The following is a 21156-nucleotide window of genomic DNA, read 5'->3' on the forward strand; positions in this document are numbered from 1 at the left end:
TTTATTTTTTATTTTAGTTTTAGGCGGATACAATATATTTTATTTTTTATGTGGTGCTGAGGATTGAACCCAGTGCCTCACAGGTGTTAAACGAGTACTCTACCCCTTGAGCCATAACCCCAGCTCCGAAAGACTTTATTTTTAAAAAGCAATTTTAGGTGAATGGCAAAATAGAGCATGAAGTAGAGATTTCCTGTATGCCTCCTGTCCCCACACATGCATTGCCTCCTTCAGTATCAACATCCCCCCAACCAGAGTGGTACATTTGTTAAAGTCAACTAAATATAGTATAACCATTAAGTTCATGGTTTTCATTTCGGTTCACTCTTGGTGTACATTCTAGGAATTTATATATATATGGACTTGTATCCACCATTACAGTATCATCCAGAGCATTTTCACTGCCCTAAAAATCCTCTGAGCTCCACTTAAGAGTTTAAAAATTTTACGGTTTTGTGAAATTTCAAAGTCTTAAGAAAATACACTAGAAATGTTGAACATGATACAATCTCATATAAAATTGAATTCTCACAGGGAAACTATAGATAAGAACCTATAGATAAACTATAGATAATAAACTATAGATAAAGCTACTTTCTAAATTTAGTGAAAATGAGCAATCTGGATAAACAACCCCAAAATTTTACATTTATTCTAATTACCTGAGCTAATGTACCTTGACATTTTTGAGAAGATGATCAAATATTTTCTTAAGCCTCTGTACCAAATTAGAAGGAAAAAAGAAATTCAAGCCCAGATCAAATAGATGAAACAGTTCACACATCCTGAATATTCCCAGCTTTACAAATTGAGAGCCACTACTAGTATATATTGATCAACAAACTATTCATTTCAAAAAGAAAACCTGCTTCATTTACTCTGATTATCAAAAACTTAGGCCATGACTGAGATATGAATACCAGAAGCACTTATAACACAATAGGCAGTGTTGCTTTTGTATGTCAGGTTACAAGCACCCACCTGGCCATCATGTAGCTCTAAAGGATTTCCTACTCCATCCAGGGAGGAACAGCTGGAGTCCTAATCAGAAATGCCATAGGCAACTGCTACAGGTATTTCTGTATTCTGAACCAAAGCAAATTACAAATATAATCAAGGAAAAGAAAAAAGGGAAAAAAAAAAATCACACTTCTCCAGTTCCTCAGGATCCAATAAATTTTATTTCCAGTGATGAGAGACAGGGAAGGGGAAGAAGGGAAGCTGTTGAAAATTCCACATGCTACGCTTTCAGCAACTGTAACTATTTTTTATTAGAACTTCTTTTAGCACCACAGAAATTCTATGGCTTACAATAAAAATGATTGCCGTCTGATTTTTATGAGAAAAATAAAATTTAACAGATTTTATTATTTTGAGGCATTTCATCAATTCTAGGTGGAAGCACATCAAATAGTGAATAAAATTTTTAAAACATTGCTTACCCATTCATGCTGAGTACAATTTTACTGAAAATGAGATAAACTTCAAAAAAGCAAAACTAAAATTATTAAAAAATTATATTCTTCCAAATGCTACACATAAATTTGTAGTCACCAGTGTCACTAGCTCTGCCTGAGGAAACCTTCTCCCTAGAAGTCTTACACTAGAGCTAAAACAAAGTGAAAACTTTATTTCACCAAATAATTGTGGCAGATTTTTTTTTTTTTCAAAAAGGTGGGGTGTGACCATTATGTGAAGTTTTAAAAATACAGTGCCTGTATTACTTATTCAATTATTACTAAACTGTCTGGTACAAGTTTAGAATGCACAGAAGAATACTCATGAATATGTGTTAATGCAGTGGCAACCATTATGGAGTGAAATAGGGAAATCCCTAAGTCAAATAAAACACACATAGAAAGACAATTTTTTATTAAATTGGCACCTTGATGTTAAGATGATTTAATTCTAAATAACTGAAATGATTCTAAAATAGCTAAAAACACATAGATAAAAATGATAGCTTTAAATGTATAAAAATTATCCATCCTTCCTTATTAAATCCATTTATACATATGGGCAATGTTTTCATAAATGTTAGATTGAAATAAATTTAGAGTTAAGTAAGCAGAATTAAACAATATTAAAGTGGAGTTTCTTTCATCAAATATTTATTGAATGCTTATTATTATCCTAGTCACTGTTCAAGTATAGAACAAATCAGTGAACAAATCCCCAAATAACTACCCTAATTTAATTTATTTTTAAGGGTGGGTCTAGTAAAAACTGAAAATCTCTTAGACAAATTCTAAAACTGCTATAATACAACCTTATTTTAAGTATAAGGGAAAATTACAGACCCTGAAATGTTAACCAGTTATTTTCATAATTATGTTTTAGATTTTCTGTTCTTGGTGTTTAAACAAACAAAAAATATTCTAACATTTAGTAGACTCATTCATTTCCTTCTTGAACACATACTAACTACACTTTACAAAATTTTAACTTCTTGTGTAGCAGCAGAGCATTCCAAGATTGCCTGGGAGACTTGCCAGTTAGGTAAGTCAGGTACTGACCCTGGGTTACATCAAGAACTGTGTATGTGACTAGGAAGAGGTGTCTGCAGCAGTTCTGAAGGAGCTACTCCCCAAGGCACCTGTTGCAATACTCTTGGACTTCTTCTAATACTCTGGGGTCTGTTTTAAGGTAGAGCATTCCACAGATGCCCTTATGGGTTACTATCATTCTCTGCTTTCAAAAGTTTGGAGCATTTTTACTTGAGGGGGAGGTAGTTATGATGACTGGCATTAATGCGTAAATGCCAGGGAAGCTAAATGAATCCTGCAGTGGGAGGACAGTTTTTTTTCCCCCATGAAAAACTCTTACATCCAAAGGGTCAGTGGTGGTGCTAGTCCACGACTGAGAGACATTAAAATGTCGTTACCTGGTTTATTAACAACAACAACAAAAAAAGACACTTTATTTTAGTCATGTATTTTATCTCTTAAAGAACAGATAATTTTAGCATTATATTTTATTTTAAATACAAAATTACATAAAATGTTTCAGTTGAAAACTACCCAGGAGGGCTGGGGATGTGGCTCAAGCGGTAGCGCGCTCGCCTGGCATGCGTGCGGCCCGGGTTCGATCCTCAGCACCACATACAAACAAAGATGTTGTGTACGCCAATAACTAAAAAATAAATATTAAAATTCTCTCTCTCTTCTCTCTCTCTCTTAAAAAAAAAAAAAAAACTACCCAGGAAAGTACAAAATAACTTAATAATTGGTTTTATATACTTTGGTTTGGTCAAGAAGCTATTATAGGCGAGTGGAAGGTTCCTATTAAACACTTATTGTAGTACTTCCTGCTCCAAACAGTTCTGAGAAGAAAATCTATAATTCTGAAGACTGTTTTATACCCTGCTCTTCAAGAGACATACTTGAAACCATTTGAAGAACTATTCATACTGGTTTGACAGTGCTTCAACCTCAGAACTTTGTGAAGAAATCACATGTAAAAGTATCACCTCTAGGAGGCTGGGGCTATGGCTCAGTGGTAGAGTGCTTGCCTAGCCCATGTGAGGCACTGGGTTCCTCAGCCCCACATTAAAATAAAATAAAGCTACTGTGTCCACTAACAACTAAAAAATAAATACTTTTTTTTTTTTTTTTAAGTATCACCTTTTTTTTTTTTTTTTTAAAGTATCCTTCAAAACAGTGGTTTTCAAATTTTGGCACTCATCAGGATTTCCTGGGGGAACCTTGTTAATGTAACTTCATTAAATAAACCTTAAGTCTATTAAGCATCCTACTTAAACAGAACAGATCATAACTTATTCACCTTGACTCACAATTATTCCCATGAGTTCAAAAGATAGAACCACAAGATAGTCCAAAAAGCTGGATAGTCTATGTCTACATGAAAACATTTATTTATGAAATACACAGCAATTGTTAGCCTACAGGGACCTACAGAAAATCCAACAAGAAATGATGAGTATTGTACTCAAAATGAGAACATAATCTTTCTTAAATATACACATAAACCTACTGAATTTTTATATTCAAGATTCAGGAACTTCTTCATCAGGGCAACAGTAATATTCTACAAAACATATTTGTCCATCTTCATTTCTAATCATGTACTGTAATGAGAGGAATCCCCGGTTATCTGTCCGAATAGATACCTTACAAGATAAAACTAATGCCTTGGTAGAGGGTTTCAGTAAAGAAATCTTGTATCTGTAAAGAGTAAATAAAAAACTATTATTTGGATACACTTAACATAGTGTTCATTAACTCTAAATAATGAACAAATTTAAACAAGAACTACTACTAAGTAACAAATACAAAATAAAATTAAACATTAGTTAGGCATGATGGCACAGATATGTAATCCCAAAAAGCTCAGGAGGCTGAGGCAGGAGGATGGTGAGTTCAAAGCCAGCCTCAGCAAAAAAAAAAAAAAAAAAAAAAATGAGGCATTAAGCCACTCAGTGAGATCCTGTCTCTAAATAAAACATAAAATAGAGCTGGAGATATGGCTTAGTGGTCAAGTGCCCCCGACTTTAATCCCTGGTACCCACCCCCTCAATCAAATACTTATCCAGTTTGCTAATATTTTGTTATTTTTATTCACCCACACTTATTCTTCCAAACCTCCAAGTAAATTCAGCCCCCTCTCACTCGTTTTTTTAAAATACTATGCAATTTTATTAACAGTTTCTAAGTCGGGTATTTTTTGTTGATAGAAATTTGGTATTTAAGCTGGGCACAGTGACACAAGCTTATAAAACCAGCAATTTGAAAGGCTCAGGCAGGAGGATTGCAAGTTCAAGGTCAGCCTCAGTAACCAAATGAGCCCTTCAACAACTTAGCAAGACCCTATCTCAAACTAAAAAAATTAAAAGGGCTGGGAGTATACCTCAGTGGTAAAGTGCCTATGGTTCAACCCCCACCCCATACAAATAAATAAATAAACAAATAAGTATTTCATCTTTATCACTAATAACAACCTCTGTATTAGGAACTGACCTGTTAACCTGGGTCTGATTACAATGAAATGCTTCCATCAAATCAGAATCTTTGGGATAATCAAGGTGGGAGCTTCCTGCATTTCCAAAAGTAGATAACCTATAGTAGAAAATGAGCATTTACTCACTGGTCCAACAATAAGCAACATTCAGATCCAAATAAAGAAATCATTTCCTCTAGCAGCTCATACTTATGGTGAAAGAGACATATAAAACAAATATTTATATCATACTTTAAGAAGCATCGTAATAAAGGTTCCCACAGGATGCTGTGGGAGTACAGGTAATTGCAACTAATAACTAATTTGAAGACAGTCACATCAGTCTATACATCCTACTCTGACACTGATTTTTCCTTATCCGTAAACCTAGAAATACATAACAGAAATGAGAAATGGAGTATGATGGAAGACCTTGATCTAAATCAATTGCAATGTTTGGGTACCATTTCGCAATATTTATTTTCACAATGTTTTTCTGCATCTTGGACTGCTCTTGAGGGTTTTATGGCTTTCCTTCCTTGGTAACATTAGCAGCTGTATTTAGGCAATGTAAAATGTTTATATGTTGATTTAATTTTTAAGAACTTGTTCAGCATTTCCTATGGGTCAGCACATTGATAAGTACAACATGAGCACAGTGATCAGACCTCGGTGTAAGTTTCCCCAAGCCCCATTTCCATTCCACATCTTGTCGGTATTGCTTTTCCCAGGATCCATCTTTTCTATCTTTTTCTAACAAAACCTTTCTCTGAATGTCTGGTGCTTAGGCATCATTCCAGCAATGACGACGATTTTCAAATCTAAATTGCAGTGTAGACTGATTTCCTGAGTGCTGTACTGCTGGTACAGCAGTGTCACAGGCACCTCAAATTCTAACATATCCAGAACAAAAATTTTAACTCCCACCTCCCCACTAACAAATTGTTTCCCACGCTGGCAATGAAAGATGCCATGATTCATCTAGTTACCCATGCAGACAGAGGCTATTTAGAAGGGGAGCCTCTGTCATACTGGTTAACTGGCTTTCAATGATTAACATTTTGGTTACCATTTTAACACAGCTTAAGCCAAACTTTTATCTGCCTAATGCCACTAAGAGGCCCTGTGATTCTTCAAAACTTGACACAAAAAGAGCGTATACCTTTTATTCCATATGCATTTAGTTCTTTTCCTTTTCAATATTCTGAAATGTTTTAAAAGAGAATAAATATTTTGGAGCAGCTTTATCATTTTAATTTTAACATTGTATTCCTGCTGGAAATTACCTTGGCCACTGCTCTCTGAGTGGTATATTCATGTGCTATTTACTCAAGCATTTTTGAATATTATTTTGGTACTCAGTGGTCTGCAGTTTTGTTCTTTCTTGTTGTTTGACATATTTTCTCTTCACCTTAATTTTAAGCTGTTACTCCCATAATCTTAAGAGAGATATGTATACATTAAGTACTCAACAGATACTGAGTAAATAAACCATATATCAGAAATATCTATTTTCTTTTGTATCCTGCACTAAAAAGAGAAAAAATACCATATAAAACAAATACATTTTCCAAATATTTAGACCCAGTTTCCCTCATTTTGTGGTCTAATCTACAACAGTGAATAGTAACATAATGAAAAGGCCACTAGATTATGGATTAAGAGAGTCAGCTTTTCATCTATAAACCAACACAATCAAATATGAAATCCTAACTTCTTAGGTCTTAAGTTTCTAAAGGTCTAAAATTATGAGGGAAGAACAATAGTTCCCTAAAGTTCTGGAAGTTCTAGGAACTTGGGTAATAAAAATTCTGCAACCTCAGCAACGTATAAATGGAGAAAGGAAATACAGACCACATGAACCATAATTGCTCTCAAGCACCTGAAATATGGCTTATCAGGAGACATGGTGATCTGGAGGACCTCACTTGTCATATCCAATTCAGAAAATGCTTCACGGAGCCCTTCTGACTGCAGAATAATTTTATTAATAACATTGGTGCTACAGAAATCAAAATCAAGGGTCTCCTCGGGCTCCTGAGTATTGATTTTGCAGACCGTTACTACTCCTCCCTCTTCCAGAAATAACATCAAAGGGTGACCATAGCCTTGGTAACACATTCGAAGTGCAGTTAAAGTCCCTGCAACAGAAAGAAATCACCACTTGGTTTGTCTTTATGGCTCTGTGTTCAGCTTCTCCTCCAAATGACAGACTAAATTCCTTAAGAATATTTTCTGATTTATTCTGCCAAATTTCTATCATAAAAGAAATTATAATCTGAAAAATTGCAAGATTAGGAACCAGAGTAAAATTTAACTTTCTGAAATCAATATTAGCTTGCCCCAAATACCTCAGAAATAGGTCACTGATCATATGCACAAACACACACACCCATTTCAGGACAGAGAATCTATCCATGGACTAACTTGACAAGTAACACAATTATTGCAGTACAGGCTATGCTATTTCTTGAAGGTTCAATTTCAGCAACAGTGCATTACTCTAATGTCTGTACTTATAATGTCAGCGTATTCACTCTTAAGAATTCTTCCAACTACTACTGGGAGATAGTCTTTACATTTCTTCAAATTTTAAGATGAAATTGGGAGAAAAGAGCGTGACTAATGATGGTCTGAATTTTGGTATTCAAAACCATTAATGGAGAAATATGATAAGACAGTTTAGCTTTTTCTCCTTACTGAATGAAAAGTCACTTAATATTGGAATAAGTCATAATGGATGATTGTGACCACTGAAAAATGTATTGCCAACTAATTTTCCAAAAAAAACAATGATTATGTATATTCTAAAGAACTTATATTTTTCTGATCATTCTGTATAATACTTTGTTTTTATAAGGACAAATGAAATGGTTCACCTGGCATAGGACTTGATCCAAAAATAGATAAGCAGTCCAAAAGGACTGTTAAATTAATTCGAAAAGTAATAGACTCTTCCTGAACCACAAACTCTTGAAATATTTCAGCCTATAAAGAATAAACATGAAAATGGAGTTATATTAAAGAATGAAATATGAGATTCTAGTTTTCACTTTAAATGTTTTAAAAATAACAATATTGTGCTAATGCCGTGAGGATTTCTGATTACTAAGGAGAACATCTTAATTTTCTCAATTATACCTATTGGACTACTACTCGATAGCTTAATATCAAAGGTGTAACAGTGATACAGATCCCATGGCAAAGCCTTGTGATGGGTCCTTCATCTCCATTCCTGGATCAAAACCTATCTCCTGTTCCTTTGTCTCCTTTTCCTGTTTATCAGCATGGGTAAGATCACTTGGAAAACAGATAATTTTATAACATATGCATTAGTTTTTAGTATCTTTTGGGGAACCATATCTTCTTTATTTCTCCATCTCTGAGGCCATACTGTGCACTTAAGTGTTCAGAAACATGCTGAATTGAATCTGATCCATATAATTATTACTTTTTAGGGACAGATTGTGTTATCACCAATAAAAGTAAAAAACATCTTTTAATAATAGGGAGGTAATAATAATGTAATAGTAAAGAACAAAAAACATTTTCATCCCAAATCAGCTACTTACCAGATATAAGACTCTGGTAAACTGCTTTTATTGTGTCTCAGTTTCCATGTATTTAAAATGGGAATAATAACAAAGCCTACCTTATATAGGTGTATTGTGAGGATTAAAGGAGTTAAATACTTAGAAGAGAGTGTCCTATAGTTTAGATTAATAAACCAGTCACTATTAACCATTATCTCTGAAAGACAAGATAGGAAAAGAATTTGTTACCAGAAGATTTAGAAAAAAAATAAAATGACATTTTGTTCTCTACTTAAATTTTGTCTAGTGAGACTTTCCGAATTCATTAATCTGGGTGAAGAGTATGTCACAGGCTTCACAGGTGCCTTTTTCCCATACCTGAATAAAAGCATTTGCTTGCACACACTTTGCATTTTCCACTGTAACCTTGATTCCATTTTTAGTAGCGAAACATGTGGCAAAGTCTTTGAAATGAATAGCTTTCAAGATAGTAGAGAGATTCCTGACGTTGTCAAGGCTGGCCACTAAGCTGTTCTCATTCTCATCTTGGACCTGTTGGGTTAGGAGGGGCATGGTCCACTGCTCATTCGGCCCCGAGGGTAAGCTCTTGATGCTGGGGCCAACACAGCGCCCGAGGATCAGGAAACGCCTGAGAGAGTCAACAGTAAGCCGCATCAGCGCAGGCAAGGCCCGGCGATCCCTAGCCCCGCTGGTGCGGGCGGGAAGGGCCCTCGGAGCTCAACTCGACGGATCAGGCTGAGCCCCGCCTCCGCCACTAAACCGTCCCTTACCTGGGTGGCGGGGCGGGGGGAATTACAATTTCTCAGAGCTACGGTTTCCTCGTCTTAGGTATGGGACCAGAGATATTTGAAAAGTTGCAAACCATGAAATAAACAACGGATACAGTAACTGCATTTGGGGTCGGTTCCACAGTCAAACCCGGATATACCCACAGAGCTTGTTTAGAGTCAGCCGCCGAGCGTCAGCCTCCGAAGACTCTCCAAAAACCCGTCACCCCATTCACCAACCCACAGAACACCCGCCCCTCACTAGAGGAGAAAGCCCAAGGCACGGAAATCCTACCTTTGCGGTAGTTCAGGCGGTGAGAGCTCTTCCCAACCAGGAAACCGCAAAGGAAGAAAAGGGAATCCCGCCACTCTTTTCAGATCCGCTTGACAACTCGGCACCGTCACCACAGAGCTGAAGGAGGCCTAGAAAGCCGAGACCGGAAAGAGGCACCATAGAGTGGAATAGGACTGCAGAGCCCAGCGCATGGTAACATAGAGACCGGAAAAAGGAGCGAGCGGCCGGCCCGGAAGTATATCAGAGAGCTACGGCGGTGAGGCAAGATGGTGGCAACCAAGAGGAAACGGCGTGGGGATTTGGCGGTTCAGGCGAAGAAGCCAAAAAGAAACGAAAAAAATGCCAAGTCTTTATCTAAGTCGCCTGTCAAGGCAGAAGAGGTGGAGGAAGAAGAGAAAGACCGTATCCCAGGTCCCGTTTGCAAGGTAGAAGAGCTGCTCCGGGGTTACACCTGCGAGGGCGGCTCCATGCGCCTTCTTTGGGGCAAACTACAGTTCTGCTGTTTCCGGAGTATCCCGAGTTTTACCCCGGAGCGGTCTCAACGGTCCGCTGGGCTGAACTGGGCATTATTCACTTCTAATCCTGGCGCACGTGGCCGTCTTCCCGGAGGCAGCAGTCTGTAGATTTCTTACCCAACGGGGTGCTCAGTTTTAGCATTCTGTTTTCCAGTTACTCAGGCTTTTTCCAGCAAAATGCTTTTCCTTATTTATTTCTTGCTATAGGGAATATATTTTCCTGTGGTTGGTACTTTCACATCCGCAATAGTCAGCCAGTGTTATTCAGGGATCCTAAACTGGGATGTTTTTCTGGGGGATTGACTCGGACTTATTTGAACAGGTGTTTAATTCAGGAATGAAAATTAGGATAGATAGCATGAGTTTTGTCTGTGTTCAACAAACTTTTTATTTTGGTACCAGGGATGGAACCCAGGGGTGCTGAACCATTGATCAGTACGTCCCCAACCATCACCGCACCTTTTTGGTCTCGCGGAGTTACCTAGGCTGGGTTTCAACTCAGCCTCCGGAGCCGCTGAGATTACAGACAGGCTCCACCCGCTGGCCTTTCACAAACGTTTAATGTGCCTTGTAGTGTACGAGGTAGGCTTCCCCTGGCATTTGATATTGCAAAGATGACTAGAACGTGACCTTTTCCTGAAATTTTGGAATTTAAAAGGAAATTAAGAATTCATAGAAATGGATAGATTTTATTTAAAGGAAAATGAGCCAAAGTTCTAGTTGGAGTTAACTTTCATTCAACTGAAAGCTTCTTGAGTCAGGTGGAATATTGTGGAGACAAGGATTGTCTTTATTAGTTTCAGTGTTTTCTGCATCTAGCAGAGTACTCAAGCCCTGATCCTGTGTGGTATGATGGCAAGCTCTGGGAAAAGAGTGACTGTAAGGAATGAAAGAGGAGTGTGAATTAATAGCCCTCCCTATTAGTAATGACAGTGACATCCTGTGCTGTTATCTGCCCATTTCAGAGGATGAAAAGACTTTTTGGGAAAAATAAGCCAGAGAAAAATCTGGTAGATTTTCAGTAAATGTTAGTGCTCTCACTGTTCCTTTAAGGAGCTGGAAAGAAATATGACAGAATCTATGGCCTTGAGTTATGTATTGTGTGAAACACTGGAACTAGAGCTTATTTTTATCCTAGGATAATAAGATAGAAATTATGAGACTTAATTTTGATTTGGATCTTAAAGGGTAATGTTTTTTGTTTGTTTTGTTTCTTTGTTTTTTTGGGGGGGTACCAGGGATTGAACTCAGCGGCACTTGACCACTGAGCCACATCCCCAGCCCTAAGACAGGGTCTCACGATGAGTTGCTTAGCACCTTGCTTTTGCTGAGGCTGGCTTTGAACTCCTCCTGCCTCAGCCTCCCAAGCTGCTGAGATTACTGACTTGCACAACAGTGCCCATCTTGAAGTATAAGATTTTGATGTTCAAAATGAAAGGGAACAGTCCAAGGGAAAGAAAAAAGAACTAGCCAAAGGTGTTGAAGTGGGAAATACTGAAAATCTAAAAGCAGAACCAGATTGAAGTGTAGGATTGATACTGGTTGTAAAAAGTGGAAGTTTATTTTAAAATACAACTTTAAAGCTATGTCATTTTCAACTTTGGAAAACTCTGGGAGATGAGATTGTGATTCCAACAGTGTTTTAAACTGGCTAGTCTGCCATATCTATTGGAGGAACTTGTTTCTGGGAAGGCTAGCCATTTAGGAGATTTGCCCTTCACACAAGGTTAAAAGGATCTAAGTAAGGACACTGTAAATGAGAAAAGAATTAAGATCTGTTGCAAAGAGAAATTAACAGCATTCAGCAATGCTGATAATATAAGAAAATAAGTGCAAATGGAAGGTTCAGAGTCTGGGGGACTGAAATGATGATAACATCAAAAAAAGAAATGGCAAGGAAGTTTACTAGATTTAAGGGATAAGATAATATTAAAGTATTGCAAGTTGAGTTTCAGGCTTTAGTCAAATACTTGGGTTATTAGGGCAAAAGAGAGTTCCTTTCTGTAGAGAATATAGGAATAAGTTCTCCAATGGAGAGAAAAACAATTTTAAAAAAAAGAAGACTGAGAAAAACAAAAACTTCAGAATTTTGGGAGGAGGAATTGAAAAGAATGAAAATGAAGAACAGAAGAGGAAAGAAAGAAGGAGGGCATTTCTGGGTAGCAGATGTGCTCAGTAAATGTTATTAAGAGATTGAAAAAAAGAGTTGTGAATGTTTGGCTTACTATTTTTAATTTGTTTTTTGTTTTTGAAACGGGTTTCACTTTGTTGCCCAGGCTGATCACTAACTGTTGGACTCAAGTGATCTTCTGCCCTGGCCTCCTCAGTAGCTGAAGCTACAGGCATGCACCATCATACCCAGCTCTGGAAGCTTTTAAAACTATCTTTAAAAAACAAGATGCTGGGGGCAGTGGCTCTGTGCCTGTAATCCCGGCAAGACTCCACAGGCTGAGGCAGGAAGATCACAGGTTAGAGATCAGCCTCAGAAAATTAGTGAGGTTCTAAGGATTTAGTGAGACCCTAACTCAAATTTAAACATAAAACAAACAAACAAAAATAAATAAAACGGAAAGGAGCTGGAAATGTGGTTCAGTGATTAAGCAACCTTAGGCACAATCTCTGGTACCAAAAAAAAAAAAAATAGGTTCAGTACAAGATTTAAGATGTTTTAACATTTTGTTTTTCTTTAGGGCAAATGGAAGAATAAGGAACGAATTCTCATTTTTTCTTCTAGAGGAATAAATTTCAGAACAAGACATTTAATGCAGGACTTGAGAATGTTGATGCCTCATTCTAAAGCAGGTGCCTTTATAGCAAGTATTTTAAGAAATTGTATTTATAAACTTGCATATTTATATTTTTACAGTTATTTATGTATTTTCTCTTCATTTGTTCATCTGGTTAAACAGAGAATGAGAGTACCTCAAAAGTGTATCCTCAAGTACCACAATTTATTAAATGAATATTTCATAAGAATCTTTATAGAAATCAATAGATGTTCACTTTCTTACCTAACATTGAAACATTTTTCAAAGCAGTCTAGGAATGTCTTCATTACAATGCTTTGTGTCTGTTGGGAGATGCTTTTGGTTTTAATTCTAGCTAATAGCTTGGTCCTTTATACCAGTGCTACTTGAACTGGGGTAGGCTTTAATGTCTTCATATCTCTGAAACTAATAAGAGAAATTTTAATTTGTATAATTTTTCTATGATAATCCAAAATCATTTTTTAAAAGTTTTCTTTGACAACTGTGACTTGATATTAAAAGATATTGTCATTGGTTAATATTTTTGCTCTCTTAAGTGAATGTTTTCTTGAATGGCTCCTTGGATATTATCTTCAGTTTGGGAATTTTCCCATTTTTGAAAAGGGTTCATAGAATATAACCATCTGGACCCCTGGCTTCTCCATTTGTAGATTCAACTAACTGCAGAATGAAAATATTCAGGGAAAAAACTACTGAATATACTCAGACTTTTTTTATGTCACTATTTCCTAAACAATATAGGATAACAACTATTAATATAGCTTTTACATTGCATTAGGTATTATAGGTAATCTGGAGATGATTTCAGGTATACAAGAGGATGTGCCTAGGTTTTATGCAGTTGGCTACATGGTTTTATATAAGGAACTTGAGCATCTGTAGATTTTGGTATGTGCACTGGGTCCTGTAATCAATGGTCCTTGGATATAGACCCAGTCCTACTTGGATACAGAGGGATGACTGTACCTAGAGCCTGAGAAACTGCTTAAAACACTCTTAATGATTCTTGAGGTCTAGTTTTTAATTACTTGTTTTCTTCATATTTAAAAGGAATCAATCAAAGGTTGTTTATTCTCAGGTCTGATTATTTTGAAAATTAATTGTAAAAATCTCTTTGCCAAACAGTATAAAAGCACCAGAAATTGTTTCCTAGGTAATATGTGATTTTATTGAAATAGCTTTGAAATCTTTCATTTAGTTTTTTTTCTTTTTATAGATACTAAAATGGATCGTAAAGATAAGTTATTTGTAATTAATGAGGTAAGTTTAGAAACTATAGCAAAATATTTTAGAAAGTTTAACAATGCCTTATTAAAATATAAGTCAATTATTTAATGACTTTAAACTTGTTTTATGAGAATATTCAAATTTTTACACTTCAATAACCTTTTATGTTTTTATAGTACTTCCTATATCTCACATTTTAGTGCTTCAGTATATATTATTTCTAAATTCTGTGGTTATTGTGTCTCAACAAGCATATTGAAATTTCCTGAAGACAAAGGTACCTCATTTGCTTTCTTTCATAATGTCTATATTGTACAAATTCATAGTAGATATTCATAAAAATTATCAACCAATCTGTATAAAATAAAATTAAAGTCACTGAATATTTATAGAAAATCCACATTATAAAAATAATTGTGCCAAAAAAGTGATATATGTGACATTTGTTCTTAATAGTATAAACTAGTAGTAGGTTAAAATATTATTGAAGATATTAAACCTGCATTTGAAAGAATAGTTTTCAAAATAATTGTTTTAAGATAGTTCTTTTACTAGAAAGCTTCTTTTATTTACTCATTTAGCACAAATTTTTAAATCTCTGCTCTAATATTATTCTGTGTACTATGGAATCATTGTTTATCAAAATACTACCCCTGCTGTTGTGGAGCTTACATTCTAACAAGGTGGGCCATAAACAAAATTTATAATTTCAAGGAGGGAAGAGAAAATTTATAATTTTCAAGGAGATAGAAGTAAAGCAACATATGGGTTTTTGGCAACTTAGCTAAACTGGAAAGGCCTTTCTGAAGGAATGCTGTTTAACTTAATATTTGAGTAGAGACTTAAGTAGAAATATGTGTGGAAGAACATGCTATGTAGAAAAACAAACAAAAAAAAAAAACAAATCCAGAGGCCTAGAAGTGGCACAAACTTAATGTTATTTATTCTGAGACCAGTAATTTTATGATACAAAAGCATTGGGCCTAATATTTTTTTTTAAGTTGCTAGTTTTAAAGTCTCAAGTAATTTATGAATATCATATTGGATAGCTTGAGTTTATGTATATCAACATAATACAAGAGTTTGCTCTTGTGTTTTGTGTATTTCCTTAAGGGTTACTTTGTAAACCTTCAAGATGTTGAAGTCCAATTCAACTTGGAGTAGGTTTTACATGGTTTTGCTTTTCACCAATCCTATAATGATTTTATAGAACAGGATCATCAAGAAATGTGATAAGTGTAAATGAGGAGGAAAAACTTGAATTTTATGAATTTAAAATAAAAAAACCTAAGAAGTTGAGGATAAAATAACCACTATAAAAGCATTGATTCTATAAGGATGGTATATTCATAAGATTGATGCGTTTAATTGTGGTGTGCCTTATCTTTAGAGCATTTATTTTCAGTCTTTATATTTGGAAATAGGACTGTGGTTGGAAGAAGTACCAATAATCAAAAGTGAGACCAGTTGCTTTAAAATGCTAGGCCAAACAGAGTAGGATAGATACATCTACCAAAGAGTTTTGAGATATCCTACTCAAGAGGAACTTTAAATATTTCTGGAAAGAATAAATTCACCTAGGTATAGACCTTGGGGCCTATTAATTTGCTTAAATGTTTTTGGAGAAATTTGTTTGAATTGCACTAATTACATTCTCACTTGTGTCATATACGTTTTTCTGTACTTTGCTTCATTTAGGTCTGTGAAATGAAAAACTGCAATAAATGCATCTATTTTGAAGCTAAGAAAAAACAGGATCTCTATATGTGGTAAGAGGATTATTATTAAGATTTGCATTGAACTTAAATGGGCTTCTCTTTCTACCTCATATGTAATAGAATCCTTTCAGTTTTTTACGTAAAAGAGGGGAGAATGAAGGAAACTCATTTGATTTCACAAAATTTGAAGCCTTTAAAGAAAATTTAATATTTCAATAAGCATATTATGGTATCTTTTTGTGAATAGGTGGTAGGCATATACTATATTCTAAATTCTAAAAGTTTTCTCATATATTCCAGGCTTTCAAATTCACCTCATGGACCATCTGCCAAATTCCTTGTTCAAAACAGTAAGTTAACTAAGTTTTATTTTTTAAAGAAAAAATAATCATTTGGAATAATTGAGTCAAAGTTACAACTATTTTTGTTTTTGTTTTAATTTTTCTAGTTCATACCCTGGCTGAATTAAAGCTGACAGGAAATTGTTTGAAAGGTTCTAGGCCCCTTTTGTCTTTTGACCCTGTAAGTTTCTCATACAGTGTCTGATTTTCTTATTTTGCATAGCTGTTTTTTAGTAGATATAGTTGTGTATATAATTAGGTTTAGTTAATATAAAGAACAATTTTAAGTTATTCATTCTATAAGTGTCAAATAATATGGTCTTTTCATTTTTGTAGGCTTTTGATGAATTGTCACACTATTCATTGTTAAAAGAACTCTTAATTCAGGTAAATATCTTTCCTAGAAAGCATTTTTAGTAAGAAGTGACTGTCTTCCTTTGGACTTTTTTGTATGAGTGTCTGATACTAGGGATTGAATCCAGGGCAACTCTATTACCAAGATGCCTAGTCTTTTTATAAGTTGCCCAGGTTGGTGATGAACTTTTGATTCTCAGCCTTCTGAGTTAAGGTCTTCCTTTAGACTTTTTATTAACTTACTTATCAAAAACATTTATAAAGGGCTGGGGATGTGGCTCAAGCGGTAGTGCGCTCGCTTGACATGCGTGCAGCGCTGGGTTCGATCCTCAGTACCACATACAAATAAAGATGTTGTGTTCTCTGAAAACTAAAGAATAAATATTTAAAAATTCTCTCTCAAAAAAAAATTCATAAACGCCTTGTGATAAGTAATTAATGTGTTGTTTTGTTTTTTTTTTAAACTAGATTTTTAGTACACCCAGATATCATCCCAAAAGCCAACCATTTGTGGACCATGTGTTTACTTTCACCATTTTGGATAACAGAATATGGTTTCGGAACTTTCAGGTTAGCTTTACTTTGCTTTTAAATTATAGATTTAAGTAAGATATGTGGGATTATTTGTAGACATAGAAAATGCAACCTGTAAGTCCTTTTGTTTTAAATAGCCTTATTTCCTTCTCAGAGGTTTACTGCAAATAAATAATTGTCTATTACTCATATTTTAAGTGATCTCTGTCTTGGTCTTTTCATGGTCATGAGTGAATATGGAGTGCAGGTTTGTTCACAAGCCATGGTATGTTTCATTTTTATAAAAAGGAAAATCTTGCTGGGTGCAGTGGCATACGCCTATAATCCCAGTGGCTTGGGAGGCTGAGGCAGGAGGATCACAAGTTCAAAGTCAGCCTCAGCAAAAAAGTGAGGCACTAAGCAGCTCAGTGAGACCCTGTCTCTAAATAAAATACAAAATAAGGTTGGGGAGGTGGCTCAGTGGCCAAGTGCACCTGAGTTCAATACCTAGTACTGCATTAAAAAAAGGAAAATCTCTGGTATAATCGGGGTTCCAAATTTTTGCTAAAGAATTTATGTAAAGAATACAAGAAAATATGTTTTTCTTCCAAAGGTTACTATCTATCCAGGGGGCAAGGAAGAGTTAAGACAGATAAACATGACTTCTGTAGAAAGCATTCAATGAGAACTATTAGATGAGTCACACTGTGACTCATTCAGAAGAGGTGATTCTTGAAATCTTGAAGCAGAAATTTGGTAGAATAAGTCTGCAGAAAGATGGAGAAGTGAATGATAGCAGCAAGAACAAAATTTGAAACAGCATATGGACTCTTACTTGTGTGTTTTATATAAGACTCCTTGCAATATGAATTAAGTATATTCCATTCTTAACCTCTGAGGGCAGACATACCTGAACCAACATACAGTGTTAATGTTTGTGAGAAGCAAGATGTGAAACAAATTCAGATTAGTCAATTTTTTTTTTTTCTTTTTTTGGTATTAGGTTTAAACCCAGAGGTGCTTAACCATTGAGCCCTATCCCCACGTGTTGTTTTTTTATCGCTGTTTTGTTTTTGAGACAGGGTCTTGGTAAGTTGCATTGGGCTGGCTTTGAACTTTTGATCCTTCTGCCTCAGCCTCCTTGGCTGATGAGATTATAGGCATGCCACTGCTTCCAGCAGATTAGTCAATTTTTAAAGATCATATTGAGAAAACATCCGTATTTTTCCAGAACAACCTCCTGTAACTAGGAATAGATTCAGAAAATATTGATGATTTGGCACTTGCCGAGTTTTCTCCATGTCTCTACCTTAATTTTACTGAATATTAGTTGTTTTAGCACATTTGTATTGAGGGTATATCCAGTTTTGAGTTATATATCCAAACCAAAATGAATCTTTCCCTTCTGTTAAAGATCATAGAAGAAGATGCTGCTCTTGTAGAAATAGGACCTCGTTTTGTCTTGAATCTTATAAAGATTTTTCAAGGAAGTTTTGGAGGACCAACTTTATATGAAAATCCTCACTACCAGTCACCAAACATGGTAAGCTTTTTTGTTGTTGTTTAGTGGTCTTCAGTGTACCAGAACTCTGTGACCAAAATAATTTCTTAAAGTAATTATTAAAACTGTGAAACCAGTTTTGGTTTTTGTTATGTATATACCTGTGAATTACTACCTTTTCTCATGACACTGGGCGAAGGAACAGAGTTCCTAAGTGAATGTCTGCCTTATATAAAATGTTTATTACAAAACCACCTAATCTTTGTTGTTTCTAGCATCGGCGTATCATAAGATCTATCACAGCTGCAAAATACAAAGAGAAACAGCAAGTGAAAGATGTGCAGAAACTGCGAAAGAAAGAGCCAAAGACTATTCTTCCACATGATCCCACTGAAGATGTTTTTGTTACACCAGCTGAGAAAAAACCAATAGAAATACAGTGGGTAAAACCAGAGCCAAAAGTCGATTTGAAAGCAAGAAAAAAAAGGATTTACAAAAGGCAAAGAAAAATGAACCAGAAGGTGAACAGTGGGAGTGCAAAATGAATCAATGGATAAAGATTTGTTTTTCAGTTGTTGTGTATTTATTTTGTATTGAGGACTTTTATCTAGGACTACCTTTTGTCTAATTAGGGTACCATTTAAAAGAAAAAAAATCTTAAAAATTAGTAATGCTTATCATTTTCTAAATAAAATATCACCAGAACTCATCAGTTAACTTTTGTTTTTCTTGTCAGCTTGTTTGATATTACTGAAAACTTAGTATGCTCAATGGTTTAGGATTGTTTTCTTGGGTTAGAATTTTTAGTTTAGCAACACTGAAATTCAGTTTATTTATTGGGTTCTTACTACATACAAAGGCTTTGGGCTCTTTGGGAGCATAATTGCTAAGTAGTAAAATAGGGATACCCTGGTAGATAGCAAAGCATCTTAACTGAGCTTTGGCTCCTAATGAAGCCTTGGAAAAATTAACCTCTGATCTTTTTCTCACCTCAAAAGAGAATTCATTAAAATTTTTAAGTTTTGAGAATCAAATGAGTTAATACCTATGTTGAAAGCACTTTGTATACTACAATTTTGTTTTAGAAGCAATGGGTATAGATTATTTTTAAAACCTAGTCTTGCTGGATGTGGTAGTACATGCCTGTAATCCAAGCAATTTGGGAGGCTGAAGCAGGAGGATCGCAAATTAGAGACAAACCTTACCAACTTAGACCCCATTTCAAAATAAAAAAGACTGGGATGCAGTGGTAGACTGCCTCTGGATTCAATCCCCTGAACTGCAAAAAACAAAAAGAAGAAAAAGTCAAGTACCAGAACATTTCTGGGCTTAAGATCTTAGAGACAGATTAGTAATGGGAAAAGAGAGTCTTCCAGCGACCATGGGACAGATAGAAATATTTATAATACATATACATTTTATAAAATTGAGTCATGTACATGCTGTCATACATATACATTTTATAAAATTGAGTCATGTACATGCTGTCATCTATTTATTGGCTTCACATTGGTCATTTTCCCATGTTTATGTGTTTCCTAGCTGCATACTTGTACTTTATACCACAGCTATATAATCTGATCAGTATGGTTGGCCCCTTATTGTTGAATATATCAGTTTTATTACTTTTTCTGATTCAGGTGCTTACAGTGAATATTTCTACACATTAAGTGATGGTTTTTTAGAAATGGAACTCAAGTCAAACATTTTAAACAATATTTTGCTTGATAGAACATTCATTTCATTGCATCTTTTGCCAATGGTGAGATAATGTCAGAAAAAAAAGGTTTGGTTTTAAAAGTTAGTTTTTCTTTTGTTTTTCTGTAGTAAGGTTATCTTCTACAGATTTCTAAAAGTTCTTATATTGTAAAGTTATTTCAGACTTCTGTCCTATATTACATTTTCATTGTGTCTTATTTTGAATCTTTGGAAAGAACTATTAATCTTCCATTATTTAATTTTTAATTTTCTGCTAAAGATCTTAGTTGTATGTTAACTATGTTACTTATCTTGAAATAGTCTAAATTAGACTAGTTGTACAAGTAATTCAGTTCAAAGGTTCACTTCTGTGGTTAATTAAGTCCAAATCTAGTTAAATGCAAAAAACAAGGTGGCCATTGGTTTATTTAGGCAATTATGGATAGCCTTGGATTAAAAAAATGAGACAAACTATTCAGGGTTCTTAAACACCCACATCTCAGAAAAAGGTTGATCTTAAAACAAACTAACAATCTGCCAGTTTAAAGACACCTTTTTGAGAGATGCATTATGGAGTTCAGGTAGAATCTCCAACCTCATATTTGTAAACAATCAATTTCCATATGGCAATGTTTTTATGCCCCAAATTTTCAGTCATTTATATGGATACCTTTTCTGAGTGAACTTGGAATGGATCATCTCTCAAATCCATGTTCATTTAGAAGTTAATCTATTATTTTCTTAAGACTGAAATTTATATTCAGGGTCATTGTCTTTAAAATTTCTAAACATTGTTATAGGCAAAAATAGGTCTCTCAGAAGGGAAAAAAAAGCAAGTGACTTCCAGATTTTGTACATGAAGGCAGATATAGTGGGAATAAAAAGAACCTCTCCCACCAAATCCATTCACAGGAGGGGAAAGGTCCCATGTTTCTTCAAACCTTATTAA

General features: G+C 35.1%; 2 protein-coding genes across 3 annotated transcripts; one reads left to right on the top strand and one right to left on the bottom strand.

Annotated features, from left to right (window-relative positions):
- Nucleotides 1-1162: 1162 nt before the first annotated feature.
- Nucleotides 1163-12534, bottom strand: Rad1 (RAD1 checkpoint DNA exonuclease). Of its 2 annotated transcripts, none has more exons than XM_076857366.1 (6): nucleotides 9573-12534; nucleotides 8868-9138; nucleotides 7836-7944; nucleotides 6839-7097; nucleotides 4977-5075; nucleotides 1163-4184 (listed from the first exon to the last, which is right to left on the bottom strand). In XM_076857366.1, exons 2-6 carry the CDS (start codon nucleotides 9060-9062, stop codon nucleotides 4007-4009), a joined length of 840 nt encoding a protein of 279 aa, XP_076713481.1. In that variant the 5' UTR covers nucleotides 9063-9138; nucleotides 9573-12534; the 3' UTR covers nucleotides 1163-4006. The 2 variants fall into 2 exon arrangements, with proteins under 2 accessions (XP_076713481.1, XP_076713482.1); XM_076857367.1 differs by lacking the exon at nucleotides 9573-12534 and adding an exon at nucleotides 8609-8706 and having other exon boundaries at nucleotides 8868-8952.
- On the top strand, nucleotides 9809-19226 carry Brix1 (biogenesis of ribosomes BRX1). Its single transcript, XM_076857365.1, has 10 exons — nucleotides 9809-9997; nucleotides 12778-12889; nucleotides 14072-14115; nucleotides 15781-15851; nucleotides 16101-16150; nucleotides 16249-16322; nucleotides 16478-16528; nucleotides 16964-17065; nucleotides 18423-18551; nucleotides 18785-19226. The coding sequence occupies exons 1-10, from the start codon at nucleotides 9839-9841 to the stop codon at nucleotides 19052-19054; spliced, it is 1062 nt and encodes a 353-aa protein (XP_076713480.1). The 5' UTR covers nucleotides 9809-9838; the 3' UTR covers nucleotides 19055-19226.
- The last annotated feature ends 1930 nt before the right edge of the window (nucleotides 19227-21156 follow it).

The sequence above is a fragment of the Callospermophilus lateralis genome, chromosome 5 (assembly GCF_048772815.1).
Source record: "Callospermophilus lateralis isolate mCalLat2 chromosome 5, mCalLat2.hap1, whole genome shotgun sequence".
Classification (NCBI taxonomy): Eukaryota; Metazoa; Chordata; class Mammalia; order Rodentia; family Sciuridae; genus Callospermophilus; species Callospermophilus lateralis.

Bases quoted from the DNA above. Each gene is read 5' to 3' on its own strand.
- Rad1 (XM_076857366.1), bottom strand. From the start codon at position 9,062: ATGCCCCTCCTAACCCAACAGGTCCAAGATGAGAATGAGAACAGCTTA. The intron at 5,076-6,838 runs GTGCTTGAGAGC...TTTCTACTATAG, and splicing joins CCTGATAAGCCATATTTCAG to GTTATCTACTTTTGGAAATG. The intron at 4,185-4,976 runs GTCAGTTCCTAA...TACTCTTTACAG, and splicing joins AATCAGACCCAGGTTAACAG to ATACAAGATTTCTTTACTGA.
- Brix1 (XM_076857365.1), top strand. From the start codon at position 9,839: ATGGTGGCAACCAAGAGGAAACGGCGTGGGGATTTGGCGGTTCAGGCG. The intron at 16,151-16,248 runs GTAAGTTAACTA...TAATTTTTCTAG, and splicing joins CAAATTCCTTGTTCAAAACA to TTCATACCCTGGCTGAATTA. The intron at 18,552-18,784 runs GTAAGCTTTTTT...TGTTGTTTCTAG, and splicing joins ACTACCAGTCACCAAACATG to CATCGGCGTATCATAAGATC.